The sequence below is a fragment of the Chinchilla lanigera genome, unplaced genomic scaffold (genome assembly GCF_000276665.1).
Source record: "Chinchilla lanigera isolate Chin_1 unplaced genomic scaffold, ChiLan1.0 scaffold00025, whole genome shotgun sequence".
Classification (NCBI taxonomy): Eukaryota; Metazoa; Chordata; class Mammalia; order Rodentia; family Chinchillidae; genus Chinchilla; species Chinchilla lanigera.
Genome location: NW_004955426.1, coordinates 3,091,939 through 3,114,188, shown reverse-complemented (window position 1 = coordinate 3,114,188; position 22,250 = coordinate 3,091,939). Strand labels below are relative to the sequence as shown.

The window sequence follows — 22,250 nt, the reverse complement described above, 5'->3', positions numbered from 1 at the left end:
GATTCAGTGTGATTGAAGTTAGAGAAAGATTTCTCTTGGCAGAGGGAAATAGCGTTAGCTCACTTGGTCATTTAGTGACTGTTTGTCTGGCACTGACCATCTGCCAAATACTACTCTAGGGCTGGGGGTGCAACAATGGAAAAGACCAGGCAGGGTCCCGGATCTCAGTCTCAGAGTTGAAGGTGGGCTGGGTCAGAGGAGAGGGAGTGGCGTGGCCATGCAACACACAGAGACAGTCAGGTCTTGTTACTTGCAGATTCTGTGTTTGTGAATTCACCTACAAGCTAAGACTTCCCTATAATCTGCAGCGCAGTCTTTACAGTCATTCACAGACACGCATAGAGAATCAAAAAAGTTGAGATGCTTGACACACCTGTTCCCAGCTCAGGCTGGACAAGGTGACACTCTACTTTCTGATTTCCGCTCTCACACTGTAAACAAGCGCCCTTGTGGTGGGTCGTTTAATGCTACGTTTTCTGAATTTTGCTTTGCTGAAAATACTAGTTTAATGCTTAAGTGCTTTCTATTGTTTCTGAGCACAGGAAGTCTTTTGTATAACTTGTGGAAAACTATGTATGCTGAGTCAACCACTTTCAGGCGTGAGTAACAGAGCTACTGGATTTGAGTTTAGTATTGGTAAATCAACAACATATACTAAAAATGTGTCTTTAAATAGAAACACACACCATGCAAGGTTATTCATTAATTAGTTGATGAAAATGTTGTGACCACAGGCTTGCAGCAGATACCCTTGCATTTCCCCTGAGAGCACAGGTTCAGTATTTGTTAATTTGTGTTCATGGAGACTTTCTCCTATGAGTGTAGGAATCGACTGCAAGTGAGCATGCTGACTTCAGATAGTTCTGTCTTTCAGGAAGCACATTCCCTTATGCTAAAGTGTGAGATAATTTAGGAGTGTAGAGAGGACAGAACATTGAAGTGAATCTCAGCGATCAGAAGGGGCTGGGCGGGTATCCGGGAATACAGGGAGGAGTGCGGAGGCATGAAGTGGGAAGTCACGCATGCGCAGTGTTCGAGGAAGAGAAAGGGGCGCGCAGCTGGGTGATGAAGGGCAAGGGCGGGAGAGATGGAGTCGAAGAGTGCGCCCGAGGGTGGGGTGAGTGAGGACTTTGGTGTGGTGTAGGTGATGGCAGAGTTGTACATGAACATCACGAGCACATCTTTCTTTGGGAAGATGAGTTCCCACAGAAGCAAGGGTGGTGAAGAAGAGGTTCTGAGAGGGAAGGAAGCCCAGGGAAAGACTACAGGAACATTTTGGCAGATGATGAAGAGCTGAAGCAGCAAAGAAATGGAGGAGAGGACAGGAGTGAGGTAGAAATGATCAGTAGCTAGGACCTGGACAAGACTTGGGCGTCCTTTCAAGGAGATGGCTGTATTAGTCAGCTTTCCCACTGGGACAAAATCCTGACACCCACGACTGAACGAAGAGAGGTTTAATCTGGCTCATAGTTTTGGGTGCGATTGGTGGGGTTCCAAAGCAGAAATGGCCTGGTGAAAGGAAATGGCAGAGGAAAGCGATGGACCAAGGCAACAAGGAAGCAGAGAGAAAGTGAGGAGCACGGATAAGAGTCCCCCCATCCAGGTCATATCCCTAGTGACTCTTCCCTCCAGTGAGGACCCACCTCCTAACATGGGTTACTAATAACATGAGCCTATCAAAGGATTAATACACTGATGAATGTAGTACTCCCATTATCCAGTCATCTTCCAAAAATCCCACCTCTGAACACGAGATTCTTTCTTGGGGGGATTGTATGTCTAGATCAGTGGTGGTGAACCTATGGCATGCATGCTACAGTGGGATGTTGGCATCACTGAATACTCTAAAAGATTTGCCATTACTGACTAGATCATAACAAGATGGGAGGGAGAGGAATGAAAATGGTTTCAAAGTTTTTGAGTTTCTCACCTCCAACAATCCCAAGTGGGCTATGAATTGGAGTTAAGAGACCCTCCTATGTAATGCACAGCTTTCTTAAAGACAGAGGGATGGCTTCGCAAAGTTGGGAGCATTTCCGACCTGTTTTAGTGTAGCTTCTCGTGGCAATTGTGTTCCAAGTGGAGCATGTGGCACCTAGCAGTGTTCCCCACTTTCATTGAGGAAAGCTCTGCTACAGCAGCAGAAGAAAGCTGGTTCCTACACCACCACCCTGTTATATTTAAGTTTACACTATGATTGTGGAGGAACATAGCATATCAGTTATATATTTCTGATTAGAGGAGGGTGAGGTAGATAGAGGAAATTATTTGTGGTTTACAATGAGCATGCAGATTCTGGAACACAAGTCGAGGCTTGGAGAGGAAGGAGGAGCAGTGCCCTGTGGGCCATGAGCAGCATCACTGCAGCCTAGGGTCCTACAGACCCCACTTCCCAGGTCATTCCTGGACTCTGTAACACATACTAACCTGGGGGCTTCTAAGAGGTCTTAGGACCATGAATACAGGTCAATTTCTGTTTGCCTAGAGAACACTAGAGTAGGAATTGGAGAGTCATTCAGAAAGGTATGGAACTTGAACTTGGTTTTGAACAAGATGATGTGGGAGTGCCCTGGTAGACTCAGGAGAATTACTTGATGAACTCTCAATAATAACCAGAAGAACAACAAAAAATAAAAGAAAAAATTGATTTCTTTGAAATTTGTGGTATGTGCCAAACATTCTCTTACCCTTTTATGGAGACATTCTGTGTTTTTCTTAAAATGACCTTGAAAGATTGTTATTCGTATCTGTGCTTTGTCTTCACTTTAGCAGTAGGTTAAAGGCCAGGGAAATACAGTGGTTTAATCATAGTTGAACAGCTGGTAAGAACTGGAATGCCAGCTATGTTTGACTCCAGATCTTGGCTCCTTCCACTCTTACGGCTTTTTCCAAGAGTTCAGATTTGGAACTTAGGAGGCTGGGTCTGTCTAGGACGTTTGGATGTCAGCAGATTTTAGATACACACGAAGCTTCACATGAAGGAGGATGGTCAGGTAGAAGGTGGAAATGGGGAGAGAGTTAGAAAAGAGAACTGACATTTACTGAGAGGGTTTTTATAGGTGGCTTCCACACCATGTCTCATTTAATCTTTACAGCGATTTGTTAGAGAGGCTTTAACTCAGGGAGGTTGTGTAATTTGTTCAGTGGTTTGCGGATTGACCAGGGAGAGAGACCACTGTGTACAGCACGAGGGAGGAGGAGCCTGTGAAGCACAGAGCTGAGCGTCAGAGTAGGAACACGCAGGTTCTCAGCACACTTCTTAGCCCAAAGTGATACTCAGTACTTTTTCACTGAATGCAAAAGGACAAATGTCCAGCAGGGTTTAGACAAACATCCTGCCTATGGTTCTGAAGTGCTGATCCTTGGTGGGTAGGAGGATGAAAGTCCTGAGCAGTGGTTATTTTACAGACATAACAGTCAATGTTCTTTTAGTCCAAAATAATACTTTAGAAATTTTAATTTATCATATCAGTGCATCTAGTTAGCATGACGTGAAAATGTTTCCCTTATCAAATGAAAGAAAAATCTTTCTCACATTTGGATATAGGTGTTACTTTTCTTTCCTTATGACTATGAGAATAAAAATCCATGGCAATTTGATACTGAACGTCTCAGCATGGCAGTAATACAGTAATAATTTCATAATACAGGCAATTCCTCATTATTTGAGAACAGATTTTTATGGCATAGTTGTACTCATCCTGCTGAGCATTAGTCAGTAGTGATATTCAGTGCAGCAAGTAAAGGAGAAAATAAAATAAGCAAAGGAAAAATGGACTAATTTCAAAATACTAAAAAGAAAAACTTTAGGTCTTGTTTTTGGTTTCAGTACAAGTTGCTGGAAGCTTGTTTTATTGAGCAGCTTTGCTGTCAAAGAGGTGTGCACTTAGTATGGGAAACTGACATTCTTATTACCCTTTTTGTAGTGTGCATTTAATTTTGATAATTCAGTAAGGCTCTTACTGAGGTAAAGAGATGTAGTATCAGGAATGACCAAAGATATGCCAGTGCAGCATTTTAAAATTAGAACTCATGTAGTTAACAGTTTTTACATTAATATGAAAGGCAATTTCTCTCTTTAAGTAAAGTCATTATTGACATTGAGATATAGGAATGATTTTATTTACTTTCAAAAAGAAAACATCTAAGCATTTATTTTAACTCTAAAATTGAGTGATATACCCTTAAATTTTTAAATTCATGGCTCTCATTTGAACACCATGGAAAAAATGACTCAAATTGGACTAAATTTCCCAGGAGTGTTAAGTTACACACATAGAGAACAGATCCTCTGTTCACAAAGGAAACTGAACAGAGGCAGCTACGGAAAAGAGAGGTCTCTTTTCAGATTTACTATATAGACAGAGTGCAGATTCTAAATAGACTTCAGAGCTGTAGGAGGAAACAGCGACAGGAGAACTTCACTGGGACATTTAGAGGGACTTGAATCTCTGGTTGTTAAGTAGGGCATAGACAGGTCTCAGGGCCCCTGGTGCTCATTGGGTTAGTTCTTGATAGGGAAAAATGTTTATCAGAATGGCCCATGATTCAGTCTAACCCAGGTTTGTGAAGTCATAGGAACATGAGTCTGGAGAATTTGTCTTACTGAATGGTGAGTGTGTAAATATCTTCCCACATAAGTGTGTATGCATGCACATTTGTGGGAGTCTGGGGAGAGAGAGAGAGAGAGACAGAGAGAGAGACAGAGAGAGAGAGATGAAAAGGAGCAAATAATGTATCATATATTAGGAATCTACTGCACCACAGACATTGTGTGTTAAAGGGCATTCGCATATATTACCTTATTTAATCTTCACAGCAACTCTGCAAAAGTTATCATTTTCACTTTTCAGACAGGGAAATGAACATTTAGCAGTATTAGGTGATTTGCCGATGATTCCTGGTTACCAAGTGACAAAACTGGTGTCAACATCACATTTGTCTGTTGTCATGACAGACAGAGCTCTGGGAACCCTAGTGGCCATGTTCTATTTAATCTTGCAGGGAGGGGTCCTCTCAACCCTGGGGAAAGCTTGAAAATGAAGGCTAGGCTCAACCTGAGGGCTGCCCCTTGCATGATGACGTCACAAGTACGTTTTTTCTCAGGTATCTGGTGACTGAGACTCTAAGTAGGGGCACAGTTTCAAGGTTAAAAGAAATACCACATGTAAACATGAAGGTCTAGTAATTTAAATGTTTTTGTAACAGGGAGGTTAAATTAAAGAATGACTTAAAGTTACTTAGAGACACTATGTAACTTCGTTACTTTGGATACTGGAAGAAATAAATGTAATGTGTACTAATATGTAAATTTAAAAAGGTAGGGTAGATATGCTACATAGTTAGGAAATTAAATTCTCCCAGTGTGTTTTATTAAAACATTTAGGGGACTAGAATGTAGAGCTCACCAATTTTCCCAACCTCTTTTATCTTTTATCCTTTTGGAACCCTAAGGCTTTAAACATATATTCCTGATTTGTTCTACCTAGCTAGCATGCTTATTTTTCTCTTTAGAGTGATTTGTCTAAGCATGGAAACATTTGCAGATGATCTGTTTATGCGGTTATTCAGTATGTGTCAGCACTTTTACTGTGAATTTATGTTTTCAGGGGCTTCCTAATCCTGTTACAGATGAGGCTGGCTGCTGTGACTTGGCATGGGCCCCTTCAGCTCTGAAGCAATTAAAAATAAATAAAATTAGATAAATATTAGAGAATCATTTTTATCTACATATTAAAAAGAATGCTTTTAAAAACAATTCTAGTTTTCTTTTGGGATTAAAATTCAAGTAATCAGTATTTCAGAAGGTATCATTATTATAATTATCAGTAGGTTCAGATATAGGTCTCTAATAACTTCAAGATTTATGAAATAGATGTTCATCAAATTTTCAATATGAAGAACAATCAGTTATGTATTACATGCTTATCAACCCTACGATTAAAGAATTTTAAATATATCACAGTATCTGTGATTCATTGTCATTCACTTGATCAGAATTTTTCATATATAAATAATATTTCATATATATAAGATCAGTATTACTAGTGATATCTTTGCAGTAACTGAAATAAGTAACATCCAAACTTAAGAATTAGATGTTACAATATTTTAGGTTGCTTCTATTGATTAATGTTATGGGGTTAAGTAAGTATAGAGTTAAAATACTGCAAAATAGCTGTGACTTCATTGTTTTAGGACAGGATTTCTCAGTCTTGATACTGTTGACATCTTGGGTCTGGGAAATTCTTTGTTGGAGAATGTATCCTGTCTATTATAGGATGTCAACAGCATCCTTGACTTCCATACACTAAATGCCAGACAAGCTCACAGTTGTGATAGCCAGAATATCCCAGATATTAGTAAATATCTTCTAAGTGTAGAATCACCCTGATTAAAAGTGACTGCTTTACAATATTTATTTTATATTGAAAATTATGTGTGGTATTATCCTACTCAAATGTTTAACTTCTTACCATAAAATTAAATTTATAGTGGATGTACAGAAACATCTGGCACAACAGATCAAAGGTTCTACTGGGTATATAATAAGGATTTAACTTCTGATAGTGGCTTGCTTTTGTCATTTGTTAGAAAAAATATTGAGCATATTAGTTCTAGGGATAAATTCAGTAACTCTGGTGGATTAAGACTACGTTTGCAAAGTTGCTGTCTTCCTGGTTAGTTCCAGGATTGGTTCCACTAATTCACTGAAACAGTTGTTGCCTTAAATATGGTTTCATCTCAAGAGTCATGTGAGAGTCATTTATAATACTGTGTGGGCCTTCCAGAGCAGTGTAAGGACACAACCACAACTTTGGTCCTGGAAAAAACTTACATCCTGTAAGCGACTACAAAAGAAGATGCAGCTTCCTGAGATGGGTGTTTGGAGACATGCAGATAACCGTGGGCAGAGTGGATTTCACAGGAAGATAAGGAAGCCCAAACTTCCAGGCGCTTCGCAGACACTTTCCAAAACCTAAGTTTGTATTTGTACATTTTCCCCATGTGAGTTGTAGAAGTTTAAGGGCCCACAGAACAGGAGCATGGGGTTTCCAGGGCTGGAGCGATGGAGCCTGAGGGGAGACATGGGTACATAAGGAGCTCTTGGAGGATGAACACCCGAAGGTGTGTTCACTGCCTGCATGGTTGCGTAAAGTGCATCTACTCTTCTCCAAAGGGGAAACATGGAATATGAAAGAGCTGCACTGTGCCACTTGGCGCTGCTTCTCGGGCATTTATTGCTCTCTTTGTCCATGGAGAATTCACACTTGGTTTGGCTGGGGGCACCCTGTGCCTGGATGGGGATGAGATGGGGTTGAGATTTGTAAAAATAATGATGACAACGATGAGGATGGTGAGGATGATGTAATGCCCACTGGTGCTGGGTATCAGATTAAAAGCAGCAGGGTCAAACTCAGATTGTCTGGGGCCTGACCACACCCAGTGTGATGTCTGCTTCACATGCCGGGCTTGTGTGGCCTCAGCAGGAATGTTGCTCATTCTCCAAGTGTACCTCTCCACGGCATGACTTTCAGAATGCTTGATCTTGGCTCTTCATTCTCTCTGAGATGCTCAAATTAGAAATTGATCAAGTTCCTCTCTCTTGTGAATTTTCTTTTTGTAGCCCTAAAAGATCCTCGGTTTTACTCGTGCCCCATTTACAAGAAGCCAGTTCGCACAAACTTGAACTACATCGCTGCTGTCGACCTCAGGACGGCCCAGGCCCCGGAACACTGGGTGCTCCGTGGGGTGGCCCTTCTCTGTGATGTCAAGTAACAGCGCACCCCACCCAGTACTTTGGAAAATGTGAGATCTGAGTTACTACTGTCTTTATTTCTCTATGCATGCTAAACAGTGTGTAAGCCAGGTTGCTTGTGCAGTTAATGAGTAGTGTAGTTTTCCTCTAGTATTTAGTTGGGTGTTTGATCACATTTTACCTGTTTCATCATTAGTGAGCAACAACTGGGTTTGTTGAGAAGATATTTAGTGACTTAAAAGTAAAATTTACAACTTCCTAATGAAGCACAGCCTTCAAATCTGCAATAATTCATTTTCTTCTTCACTTTGAAGGTCAATTAAGTTAAGCAGATGTGTCCTTCCCTTGAAGGGGTTATTCTGTGAATGTGCTTATGGTGATAGCTACATTCGCCAGGGTAACACGATGTTAATGCAAGGTAAAGGCAAGTTTGTGCTGATTTTGCTTTTGTTGTCTTTTGGATTAAATCAGGTTGAGATTTATTTTCAAGGCTTCAAGAAACCTGTAAAGAAGATCTTTTGAAAACTGGAAGGAAATAGAAAAAGGGGTTAAGAATATAAGTAGATCATTCATATAAACCTATAGAGTGAACATATAGAATAGTGAGAAATCCCATTTATGATTAGTAGTGAGATATGAAGTGATACAGTAAAAGTAACTGAGAGAGAATTATAGTGCAGTATCTATAAAAATGATAGTTGATTTGTGAGAATTGTGATAAACCAATTATATTATTTTGAAAACCAAATAATGAAAATGTGGATTTAATACAATAAAAGATTATTTGTCAATGCCTGAATTGTAGTTGTTATTTATGGGAGGGGGCAGTAATTGCCATTAAACATTCAGAAGAAAGCATGCAAAATCAGATTTTTATCAAATAATTTAGAAAGGTATAATTCATATAATTTTGTGGCACATACCTGTTAATAAGCATGTGCAGGTCTCAGAGACTCAAAGTGCAAAAGGACACCATGGAAATGACTAGAAAATGTTAAGAATGAATTTAGCACAGAATGTGTCTGAAACAGTGATGACCTTGTGAAGCTCTTTTTTTCTTGTAATTTTTATTTTATTTATTTTTCAATTTTTTTTTGATACCAGGAATCAAACTCAAGACCTTGCACTTGCCAGGCAGGCACTGTGCCACTGAGCTTTATCCCTGGCTTCAATTTTTACATTTTTATTGGTACGTGTTTGCAGTGCATAACGATTACATTCTGCTTGGGGAAGTGGTTCCTGTACATAACATGTCTTATTCCTTTCTTTTTTATCCTCTTCCATGCTTCTCCCTTCCCTCTCCAGCTCTTTATCTCCTTCCCTTCTGCAAGACATCTATCTACTAAGGCTGGGGATATAGCTCAGTGGAACAAGCACCTGCCTAGCACCACAAGGTCCTCAGTTTGATTCCCAGTACAAAACAAAACAAAACAAAACAAAACAAAACAAACAAACCAAAAAGACCCAAAGACATCTATGTCCCTATTTCTCATTATCGATCTTCTATTGTACTCTTCACTTTTGAGTTGCTCATATAAGGGAAACCACCTCACCGTCGCCCCAGCTCACCCCATTGAAAGATGTTCAGGATTCGGGTGTCAGGTGCACAAGTAGAGGTAAGTAACTGAGTCAGTCACGTGAGGGAGAGTCCCTGACTACCCTGGATACAAGAAGAACAACAAGGGGGTGTGTTACTGCTGGAGAGTGATAGAGCATTCTTTCCCATGTATCTCTTATCTCAATGCTGGATTATGAAATATGTGTTATTTTACACCTGCTGTGTGTCAGGCACTTTGCTTTACTGGTGGTTCAGTGGAGAAAAGAACATTGCCACAGTGCCTGGTCTCATGGCATTCACCTAGGAGGAGTAGATGCAGAAAATAAGCAATTATTTGGGTACATTGTATAGTATTTCAATCTGTGAATGTGTGGCATGGCATACTTGGGATATATGAAATGATATCAAGATTGTGAGTTAAGTGCTATTCGGGAGAAATTTGGATGCCATGAGTGAGAAATAACAGGGTAGACAGTGGCATTCAGTTATGTTGTGGATGAGCAGAGAGAAGCCACTCTGTCATTTCCTTATTGATTTGTATTTGCTCTATCTATCATCTATCTATCATCTATCTATCATCTATCTATCTATCTATCTATCTATCATCTATCTATCTACCTATCATCCACCTACCTAACCATATCTATCAATCATTTATGTATGTATCATCTATTACCTTTATATATGTTTTCTATATATCTGTATCTATCATCTATCTATCTAACCCTATCTATTATCTATCTAACTGTATCTATCAATCATCTATGCATCCATCATCTGTTATCTATCTATCCATCTATCTATCATCTATCATCTGTCTATGTATCTACCATCTATGATCTATCTCTCTCATTCATCTATCTATCCACCTATCTATATCTGTCTATCTATATCTGTCTGTCTGTCTTCTATCATCTATCATCCTATTTTCCCTGTGTGCTGGAAACAAGTCTGAGAGCCTTGTGCATTCTAGGTAAGTGCTCTGTCGCAGATACATCTACAATCTCACATTGTTTTAAATGAAGCCCACAAAATTTAACAATGGTGAAATGTTCCTCTGAGTGGTACAGCTACCATGCATGGTGTGTATTCTTGCCTGGATTTTCTCTTCAAGAATTGAGACAAAAAGGGAAGTCTTGCCTCATTAAAAACAGTCCTCTTCTGTGTACAGCATACATCATTTTTTCCCCATAGAAACTTACCTCAGCTTTCTCTGAGCTTCCTTTTCAGGAAATGTTGGCAAACAGTAAACCAACTCAGCATCAGCAAGGACACGGCCCCATCAGGGGACCGAGTGGAGCGATGGTCCATGTGTTCTTGAGCAGCATCTTTACCCTGGATGCTGTTTGCCTGCAGAGAACTAATTTGATTGGGCCATAAGGAAAGACAGTTTCAAGAGGTGATGTCTAAATCTAAACCTGAAGAAAAATGGGAGGCGTCTCAGGCCCACATGTCCTGGGACCTTGCCTCTTGCTCCCTTAAGGGGAAAAGGGAGGACTGGATCTGAAAGAAGAGGTACAGGAAAACCTGGTCTAAAGTAGGGGCAAGGAGGGTGCTTTTCCAGCAATATGTCACACTTGGTTATGACAGTAGGCGATACAGGGCAGTGGCTGATGGAAACTGGGTTTCTAGGTCATCAGCATGAGGAGTGTTTAAAGCTATTTGCAATGGAAAAATCTCATGGTAATGAACTCAATATCAGGAGACATGGTGAGACAACCACAAATTTTATAGTTAAGTAGCTTCAATGGTTTGCAGGGAAAATGGAAACATAGAGACTAGATAGGAAAGAAGGGACAAGAAGGGTGGACAGAAGCATCCTGAGTATGTTGCAATAGTGGCTGAATACAGCTTCAAGTTTCTTTTCCTTACCTCCTATTAGAATTTGCTTAGTAACTGTAACCCTGGCAGAACAAGACAATGAGTTAATCTCAAGACTCCTCAAATGAGCATTTTAAAATGCATTCCTTATCCTCTGGATTTTGAAAATTCATTATGGAATGACACTATTATGAGCTAAGATGATTTTAATTTCTTGAAGGATTTAGTCTGAGGTCTTATAAAAATTCTGTCTACTTGTTTTTGTTAGAAACACCCAGAAAACCACTGTGAATTCGGTTAATGAATATGTTTTCTATGCTGTCTTTGTACCTTCTCTGATTTAGGACTCCATTTAGTTTTCCAAGGCTTGAGATTTATAGGCATGCTTAATTGTTTCCAAGTTGGAGTTTATGTTGGTGGGTGCAATGCCAAGATTGGGAGCCTTGTCCTCTCTTTAATTTGCATGCTAAATTGTAGTTTTCACTGGGCAATATATTACTGCTCCTTGCTGTGTGTCTTGTAGGTAGAGCCAATACATATTGTGTGGTATGGTGCTATGGCCTGTTATAGTAATGTTTTATGATTACCATAATACTTTCCTCATTTGTTTCTTAGCTTAGGTTAATAGGCAAAACATTCATATCAAGTGTGATCAAAAGCAGACTTGCACGGAAAGCCAATTAAGTTTTCCCCAATACTTTGTACAAGAGTCAGTTTTAATATGGCCACATAGTGTGTTCATTCTGAATGGGTGAGAAGGGAGGAAGATTAAATGTGATGAAGGACACCGAAGACGCTACCTGGAAAGTTGCAGAATGGAGAGACCCGTGAAGGATTATGCATAGAAACCTGAGTTTGCAGCTGATATTGAACATGCCTGCATACTGCCAAGAACAGTTTAACATGCACTTCTGAGCTTCATCTTGCTCAGCACAGTCAGCGGTGGTGCATCCGTTTATTTATGCAAATATGTTAAGCAAACCCCAAGAGACCTTGAAAAAAGACCTTATAAACCATCTTAATGTTTTACTGCCATTTCCATGTATCAATGAAACTTTTTGCTATTTTAACATGCAGTGAGAATATTTTCTGTGTTTCAGGAACATAAGAAATTGCTATTGTTCATATTTTATCAACATTATACCACTGACACCAAAGATTTATATAATATAAATGAGGAACATTTTAAAGGTGAGCACTGTGAGTTGAATCATATTCTTAGAGAATAAAACAAAATTCAGTTATTTTGGTGAGAAATATTGAGCATTAGGTAGAGAAAATAGTTAATGTATATTTCTATTTTTTTCTTTAGTCTGCTTTGATTTATTTTTATTTGTCATTTGTTTTTCTAACCTATTTTCCCTGGACTGTAAGTCTAACAAGAATCTTCTGTAGAAAAAAATCCAGTATATACTATTTGATTCATAACTGATAGGATATGAGGATGGGTAATTCGCTGATGAATTTGGACTGAGTGTAGAATAGTAAGAGAACTTTTCTAAATTGAGCCTGGAGTATGAATTGTCAGTCTAAAAACAATCAGAGAGAGATTCTATATGTACCACCGTGAACTGTGCCCATGTTATATTCAAAGATATTGAGGTAACAGCAAGTTCTAAAGACAAAAATGAGAAGGGCTATCTAAGGTATTTTGAGACAATAGCCTTTGTTCCCAGTGATTACATAAGGAGGATATCAGTATGAGATTGAACAGAGTTGTTGGGCAGATGTCTGCAGAAGTTTTGTATAAGGTTATGTTGGATAGATAAGATATTAAAGTTCTAGTAGTCACTTTTGTGAAAGTTACTATCATGCAATTAGAATTGAGAACACTTTCGTCATAAACTTTCAGCTTTGTTGTTGTTGAGGTTGACACAAATGACTTCATTTTGGTTCTAATTAACTTTGACAGAATTATAACAAATTTTGCTTATTTTGTAAACAAAGTTACTTATTTTGATTTCTGTGAACACTGACAAGTTTGCATTTAGAGATAAACACAATGATGACAATGCATAATATATTCTAAAATCAGTGGCTTTGTATGTGGACCCAAATTTACTAGTTTATTTTAGGGAGAATTAAATCCCTATGTTACACGAGGAAATGGTTTTAGGTGAATGGAAAAAGACTGCAGGACATAATTGGCAATTAAATAGATTTTGACATATAATTCAGATTTTGACATATAATTTCATGCCAACTTCTTCTAAATTTATAGCAATATATCTATTGGGAAATATACTACACTGAAGGATTGTACACAGTTTATAGTGCACATTTGTAACTTGGTGCACTGATGTCCACCGGATTACATGGAATACAGTCCGTGGGCTCCTCCTGTGGGACAGTGGTCAGTTGTAAGATTTATTATTAAGGGATCTGCAGGTTTGCAGATGAATACCAGGGCAGTTTGCAGGATGATATGTACGGGGGCAAGCCTGGGCCAAATTGTGAAATTCTCATATTTCATGTTTGCATAATGACTTTTCCTTTACCTCCTTGCCATTTTCAGTTGCATCCTGGGCTCCCAGCCGATTGAACTGCTAGTGTTATTAAGATGAGAATTTCTTGGAAAATCTGAACTTCAGACTGGACTTGGCTTACTGTGTCTTACTGGCCTAGTCTCTTCCTTTGTACTCTGGAAAACAGAATTTTCACAGAAGCATATTTGCAATACTGGGGGGGAGCTGATTCAGCATTATAAGTTGTCTTTTAAATTTAACCCACATCTTATACAGAGCAAAGCTTTTCTCACATGAAACCACTATTGGAGCTTCAGATCAAATCCATTTTGTCCTAATGGAACAGTTATTGACAATATTTTGCTATAAATGAAAAATATAGGAATGCCCAAACTCAGTGGTACCCCAGAACAATAGCTGTCACCCCAGAATCTTCTTGCCTAATCAGTCACTCTATTTAGTGTCATTGTTTACATTCCCAATGTGCTCACTGAAGGTTCTGTTAGCTACGAGCATTTTATACATAAATATGACACTAATCCTTCATACAGAGGCTGCTCTGTAACTAAATGTCTTAGAGTTCTAGGTTAAGATGCTCATACAGTCCTTTCACACTTCCATCTGAAGCCCTTACTGCTCTGCTGGGGGTTCTTTCTCCTCCATCTATTATCTACTTGACCAGCTCACGTCACTTGATGGTGGTTTCTGTCATCTAGAGCCAGAAGCAGTTCCCGTCCCCCATATCTGTGGCTGGTTAGGACCTGGCCAAGCAGCAGGATATGAGTGGCAAGCAGAGTGAGTGAAGCTTCATCTCTGTTTACAGCTGCTCCCGGTTACCACCAGCATTACTACCTGAGCTCCACTTCCTGTCAGATCAGTGGCAGCATTAGCTTCTCATAGGAGTGTAAACTCTACTATAAACTGCACAAGTGAGAGATCTACGTTGTGTGCTCCTTATGAGAATCTAATGCCTGAAGTGGAGCTGAGGCAGTGATGCTAACACGGGGCAGGGCAGCTGCAAATACAGATTCACATTAGCAGAGAGGTTTGACTGCAAATGTATACCTTCTCTTCACTGCCTCCTCCTTATTGGTGGAAAAACTGTTTTTTACAAAAATTGTCCCTGGTGCCAGAATCTAGGGACTGCTAGCTCGGTAGTCCATGGAAAAAGGCTCTTCAGTGTCTCACACAGATAAACTTCCTCCTTTTCTCAGAGACATTCAGGATAGCTATTTTTCACTACTGTGATACTGACAGGTAGTAAGGCACCCCAAGAAAAAGGGACATTTAGAGCTTACAGACTTGTGCACCTTTCAGTCTGTCACTCTCTAGCTGGGTAAATTTGGGAAAGTTGATTACTGTTTCTAAAGTGTTGTTCCTTATTGGCAAAATGAGATACACTGCGCCATCTTTGTGAAGTAGTTGTAATGAACAATAGAATCCAACAATTAAAAAGGCTTAGGAAGAAGGCGTGCTCAGCCAGGGTGAGTTCCTTTCCCCCTATCCATTACAGGTCAGTGTGTGTGGCAGAGAGAGCATGGGCCGTCATCATCAGCTGAGGTCAAATCGTTAGAAGGAGCAGCCTAGATGACCAGTAGTACTGTAGCCAGAAGGCTGTGTTCACCCAACACTCATACATTGAAACCCAGTCCCCAGTGTGATGGGCTTTTGGAAGGTGATTAGGCCTTGAAGGCGGAACCTGCATGAAACAGATTAGTGAGCTCATCAAAGAGGGTTAAAGGAGAGCCCTTGTCTTTTCTACCACTTGAGGTCACAGAGAGAAGTTGAATGCCATGAGCCAGGAAGTCAGGAAGTGAACCCTCACCAAACAGTAAATCTGCTGGCATCTCGATCTTGGATTTCCCAACCTACAGAGCTTAAGAAATAAGTGTCACGTTGTTAAAGCCAGCCAGTTGTGATGCTTGATTACAGTATCCAGAGTGGACAAAGACAAGTAGGTAGAGTCCTTCTACTTCTTCCGTGTGTGCACTAAGCCTAGCTTCATCTCCACCAGTGCTGTTTCCCCTTTTCCATTTAGGTGGTAGCTAATGTCTTAGGGTTCCTGTTGTCTTTGATTTGCTGATGGCACCACATTTGTAAGTCAGCTGCAAAATAAGGTGTAAAACATCTATAATTTCTCTCAGCATGGTGTGTATAAATACACTAAGTGTATATAATAATATGCCATTCAACGCTAATGTCTGATGCTGACTTTCGCACCATAGGTCATCAAATGATGTTGCTTTTCCCTTTGAGCTCCTTTATGCTAACAAAATCAGTTGTTATTTTATTCACTAATTAGTGACCATCTATAGGAGGTGACAAAAGGGAGATGTAAAACAAATAATAGAGAGTAGGTTACAATCAAAGCTACTTATTTTATTTATTATAAATTTTTTTTTAAAAAGTCTCTTAACTTTGGCTGTACATTAGACACCTTTTGGAGAGCTTTTAAAATATTGCTAGCTAAGTCCCCACTGCAATCTAATTAAGTCAAAATACCTGGAGAGGAACCTGGACAGGGGCTGGTGCATCCTGTTGAAACGCCAGAGTTGAGAACCACTTCTTTAACGGATAGATCAGTTAGCACTATTAAAACAAGCATCAGTACAGCAACTGGAAAACATCAAGTTAGGGCTAAAAATCTTAGAGCAGTTATATAAATAGAGTTGGGGTGACCAGAACTACTTTTTAGAAAGAACAGCCATACTGCAATGCCTCAGTATTCCAGACTCTTCAGCAATCTCTTTTATGTATTCCTCAATTTTCAAATCTTTATTATCAAATATCATTGCTGAATTGTGTTGTCTTATCAAACCATGAAACTTGACAGTTTATCTTAAGCTGCTGTGTAAACATACCACTGGTGTGCTTGTTCTGTATTAGAGATGTAGCATCCTTAAAATTTTAGCATACATGGGAATCACATAGGGATCTTGTTATAAGTGCAGATTTTCAATATCTGACCTTCATCATAAAGTCAGAGGTGGACCCAAGACTGCATTTCTAGAAAGCTCCTGAATGGTACCAGTGCTGCTGAGGAGACACTATTATACCATATCTCTTTGTGGATTTTGACACTATTTCTGTATACATACATATTAATGATTGTGTCTTCATGGTGAATTAACCTCTTTGTTATGCTGTAATATTTCCTTTATTCTCAGTAACATTCCTTGTAATGTTTCTTGGTTTAGAATTAATATAGTCACTCTAGATTTCTTTTGATTGATCTTTTCATCTTACTGTTTAATTTTTTAAATCTCCTGACCCCATCTATGCCTTTGCTTTTAATGTGGGTTTGGCCTTGCTTTTTAATATGATCAGACAACCTCTATCTTTTCATGTGGGTGTGTAGGCCATTTACATTGCATATGATTATTGATACACTTTCATTTAAATGTACCATCTGGCTAAATGTTTTCTGTCTCATCTTTTCTTTGTTCCTTTTTCTTTTTCTCTGTTTGCTTTTGAATTATTATTTATGATTCCATTTCTCTAATATTGACCTCATATAGAAAACTATTTTAGTTTTACTTCTTTTATAGGCTGTAAGTTGTGACCAAGAGAGCCTTGAAGTTGCCCTAAATTGATTAAATTTATTGCCTTCCTGAATATAGGCTCCTAAGGTGGCTTCTCTTAGAGCATTTCTTTCAGAAAACTCATGACTGTAAATTTTCTCTGCCTCTTTGCCATGTAAATCTTCCTCAGTGACCCCTGTGTATATGTATTAATCCCCTGCAATGAATGTATTCATTGTGTATCACAAATATATACTATTAAAGCATTTAAAAATCAAATAACACTGAATTTTAAAAAATGAAGTATAATCAAGAAAGAGAGCTGCTGCCTCCTAGTATCTGTAGGAGGATCTGACCCTGACCTTGACAGTTGAGAGTGACCAGCCCACCTCTGGTATCCTGCAATACTTGGCCATGGCTCATCCCAGCATCCAAAACTCCTCCTGCCTTCTGTGTAAGCAGAGTTGGGTCTGTCACTCTCCTCTGTTGCAACAGTCTTGAATAAAGTCTTCCTCACTGTTTTTACAAAGCATCTGCTACAATTTTTCTTTTCAAGGACATACAATGTACATCTTTTTATCAGTAAATATTTGTGTTATCACTTTATACATAAGAACTGTACAAGAGCTCCTCACTCTTTTCTTTCCACTGTTACTATCTTCATTTCCCTTTTATGTGGTATAAGCTCTGTAATATGCTGTAATTATTTTTGTGGTAGTTATCTTTTAGAGCGATTAAAATAATACATTTTATATTTACCTTAATTTTTCCTTTTTCTTCATTCTTTGTTTCTTTGCGTAGGTCTGAGTTTGCATCCCTTATCATCTATTTTTGCTCTGATAACTTTTTTGAACATTTCTTGAAGAATACTTCTGTTGGAATGTTCCAAGAAATGCCTTTATACCACCTTAATGTTTAGCAGGTATATTTGATAGGCATAGAATTCTAAGTTGTTATTTTGTCTTTTTAAAACCCCTTTGATATATTGTTAATTTTGAATGACAAACTGTGATAACTCAAGAACTCATTTCTTCTTTCTGGTTCTTTCAGGGACAGCAGGCAGGGTCTTGCTGATCAGGTGCCATCGGATGCGAGGGGCCACCGAAAGTTCCGGGGCTTAGATGATGGGAGCACAGTACCCACTGTGGATCCGCTCTCCCCAACCCCAGCATTAGTGGAACTTTGTTGGTTTTTCTGAAGATGGAAGAATAGTGTTGGTCAGTGAAGCATAGAAAAAAAAGACCTTTTCCATTTCAGATGGCTATCTAATTATCATTTCTAGTTTATCTGGCTCTTTCTCTTTGTTAGAAGAGGGACAATTTCCTCTGAAATGTTCTACATTTTATTGGAAAGAACAGTTCTTGTAATTTCTTAAATTAAAATCTCACTGCTAGTGTATCATCAGTCTCTTTCTGCTTTTTTCATGAAGGTCAGAGTCATTAAGCAATGGAAAAATAATTTGCTTTATAAAATGTTTAACATTTGAGAAATTAGTGATATAACGTTGCATACTCATGCACATTTTAGTGAAACAGATTATATTTATTTCCTATGAGAGCTGTGACATTACCAGAAAATAGTGAATTAAAACAACAAAAATATATGCTTTTACCATTCTGGAGACCAGAAGTCCAAAATCAAGGCAGGGCTGTGCTTCCTTCAGAAGGTAGAGGACAGATCATTCTGTATCTTTACATCAGCTAATGTCCCTAATGCATCTAATGTCCCTCTCTTATTGTCCTACAAAGGCACTTGTGACAGGATTCAAAGTCCACTCCACTAATCCTGGAAACTCTCACCTGAAAACTCTATGTCACACATATTTTTTTTGAGGATTAGGAGGACATACCTTTGGGTGGCCATTACTAAGAGCACTGCACCCATGCTATTGTGGTTTTACTGTTAATGAACTTGCACTGAAACCACTGTCTGTGTGGGGCGCTAGAGTGAGGTAGGCACAGCATGCTAAAAGAAATGGTGTCATGTGCTTTCTTTATTTCTGGGCCTTTAAGCAATAATAATGATTACAATAAAGCTAATTTATTGAGTACTTACACTGTGTCAAGAGTAAGGCAACTTCTGCCAATGCTTTGCTGTTGAGAAAATGGCCTGAAGAATTGGGATGGCCTGAGAATCAGCAGCATTGAAATTTCCTGGAGCCTGTTATAATTGCACGATTTTGCATTGACCCATATTCAATTAAAATTTTGAAAAGGTCCCTGGTAAGTTGCCCGAACATTAACATTTGAGAAGACTCTTCTGCGGTAGTAACTTATTTAACCCTTACCCATGTTCTATAATGCAGGTGTTATTGTCAGTACCTATTTTATAGCTGAGGACCACGAGGCTTAAAGAGTTGGGGTAACTTGTGCAAAGCTACTTGTAACAGCGGGGAGATGCAGAATCCACTCCAAATCTGCCTTTTCCTAGAATGTGTGTTAAGGATCCATTGCAATGGCAAACAGAAACACTGAAATGACACCCAGGATTTGGGGGCAGAATTATTTAATGTCTGATGGGCACTGACTAGGAATCAATGGTTCCTCAAAACGTCAGGCCTCAAAGGCCCAGGGAGGGAGGTTTTTATGGGGCTGCAAAGAGGGTAGGGGTACAGAGGTAGAGTACTTGCCCATCTTTGATTGGTTCTTACAATATGCATCATAATGACCAGCTATGCATCGCAATAACCAGCCATTTCCAGGAGACAGAAGCACCTGGAACTGCAACAGGAACTGTTACCTGGGCAACTAAGAAACTGAAGTGTACTGGTGAGGCGAGGGCTTTTCCTGTTACACCATGATGTCTTGCCGCTTTATACAATGAACAGTGGATGTTGACTCATTAGAATCTACTTTTCAGCGACTCTCGTAAATCCTAAGTATTTTAAGTTTACTAAGTTTCTCTAAGCTATTCATTTATTCAGTATCAGTCCTACGGGACTCCCTAAAAACAGCATTTCTATATAATATCAACTCTAGGTAAAAATCTCTAGTCTTGCTGAAGGGATTTGTTATATCATTACTTGAATAGGGGCTAAAGAAATAAACTTTACTTGCAGAAAAACATTTACAATGTCAATTAAGACCAGGGTATAAGCATAACCTCTGCTATTTGCCTTCTGTTCATCCATATAGATGACAAATAAGCAAATGAAAATCTAACTGATGAGCTGACTCTGTACTACAAGAGGGTAGAGAACTGCTCCCTGCCTTTGAAAGGAGGTCCAAAGGCTCTGTGGCTTATTGTCTCTTAATAACCCGTGGTTACTGATTTAAATTAATTTTCAGGATGTGATATCATGTGTGATATCTCTGCGACATAGACATTTTCACCACTCTACTTTATCTGAACATGAAAATTGCTCTTTTTTTCCCCTCAAACCTTCCATTCTGAATTAAAGTCATGAATTTTTCACAAAGTGTTTATTAAAAACAAAAATACACTTTGTTTTAAAAATTCATGAAGAGTGTCAATCTTTTCTTTGTACAGATTTTTTAAGGCCAACTTATAAGTTCCAGATGGCAGTAGGAAAAAGAGCCAACATTCACAGATCAGGTGTCATATCCAGAGTGTCTCACTTATGACACAAAACTACCTTGTGTGGCAAAAACTATCTCTATTTTACATATAAGAAAACAGAGGGTCACAACAGTTAACCTGGTCAGGGACCAAAGTGAAAGGATGGAGCCAAGGAAATGGTGTCAGGTGCCTGGCCGCAAAGTTTACATTAATTTTTGCAAGTGTCCAAAATGCAGTTCAGTATCCCCTGAATTAATCTTAAGTAATCTTTCTCAGCTCCCCTGGAAACAAACACCTTCAGCTACTCCTTGACCTTCTGGTTAACTCAAGGTCAGGGAGTCAATGCCGCTCATTTCTCAACTGTACATGGATTTTTCTGAGTCTCAGGAAGAGTTGCTCATTAGCCCTGTGAAAAATACTGTAACACTCTATTCCAGATAAAAGATGGTATTTTAGTTACTGTTTCTCTTCAGAGAAAAAAATTGCTCTTCTGGTGTGACATAGGATGAGGACCAGTACAATGGCATGTGCCATTAAGATTATAAACCTCCTGATGATGACAACACTGTCTTCAATCAAAGGAAGATATCTGCTTGTTCACCTCACTCTTCATTCATGTATATTTACTTACTGTTTACAGACTACCTAAGACTAAGAGTTGCAGGAGCTTTATTAAAGAGCTTTTATCTTCTACACATAGGATTCATCTAGAACAGAATGGTTTTTGGTTTTTCTCCGGTACCGGGAACCGAACTCACGACCTTGCGCTTGCCAGGCAGGTGCTTTTGCCACTGAGCTAAATCCCCAGCCCCCATCTAGAACAGAATGAGCTCAACATTTTTAAAGAAATTTAAATGGATGAAAATGGAACAGCCCTCCTGGAATGGCTTGTTGCTGGGTATATCTGAAGCTTTGATGCATTATAAAGTGAGCCTACAGCCTAGAAATTTGGAAATCTTTCCCACTTGTGAGAAAATTCACATTGAAGGATGGAGAAATGATGTCATGGAAGAAATCAGTTTTAAATCTGGCTTACTCTGCTTGCACTACGTATGCAAAAATGTTGTGTGAATTAAACTTTAAAGGAGAAAGAACACACTCATTTATCTGAGCCAAGAAAGAATTTGATATAATGTCCTCTGCAACTCATTGTTTAGGCATATATTGAAACGAAGTACTAGTTTGAGAAAAAACAAAGTTTATATTCTTCTTTCTCCATAAGCCCTTCAGTACCATTTGGATAATCATTTTTTCCTCCATTTTTGACATTAGAACAATTATAATAAAAACCACAGTGTGGCTGGTTTTTCTTGTCCTCAAAGATGCAGTGCAAATTGGTTAGCACTCGTTAGAACTCCATATTAAGTGTAGTGAAGTGCAGTGTTTCTTGCAGTTGACTAGAGGATTCCCAGCAGCTTTCAGCAGTCCACTGTGGCTTTGATGTCTTAGTCTTTCTCCCATTTTATTACTTGTACTCATGACTTTCTTCTCCAGGTTTGGGGTTTCTTCATTGTGTTGGTTTGGGGCTTATTTTTACAAGGGAGAACAATATAATAGAGAGCACATATTCTATAAGATTATTTATTTTTTGGGTTTTTTTTTTTTTT

At 38.9% G+C, this 22,250-nt stretch overlaps 1 protein-coding gene and 1 long non-coding RNA gene across 3 annotated transcripts in view; both read left to right on the top strand.

Annotated features, from left to right (window-relative positions):
• The window catches only part of Dnah5 (dynein, axonemal, heavy chain 5), a 300,957-nt gene extending 292,399 nt beyond the window's left edge, over positions 1 to 8,558 (top strand). For both annotated transcript variants that reach the window (XM_013514981.1, XM_005386122.2), the window contains exon 79: positions 7,628 to 8,558. In XM_013514981.1, coding sequence (XP_013370435.1) covers positions 7,628 to 7,779 — 152 coding nt within the window. In that variant the 3' untranslated portion in view covers positions 7,780 to 8,558. The remainder of the gene's footprint in view (positions 1 to 7,627) is intronic.
• Positions 8,559 to 10,195: 1,637 nt separating this feature from the next.
• Positions 10,196 to 18,525, top strand: LOC102007448. Its single transcript, XR_261183.2, has 3 exons — positions 10,196 to 12,329; positions 17,926 to 18,046; positions 18,175 to 18,525. It is a non-coding gene; the product is annotated as an uncharacterized LOC102007448 (long non-coding RNA).
• The last annotated feature ends 3,725 nt before the right edge of the window (positions 18,526 to 22,250 follow it).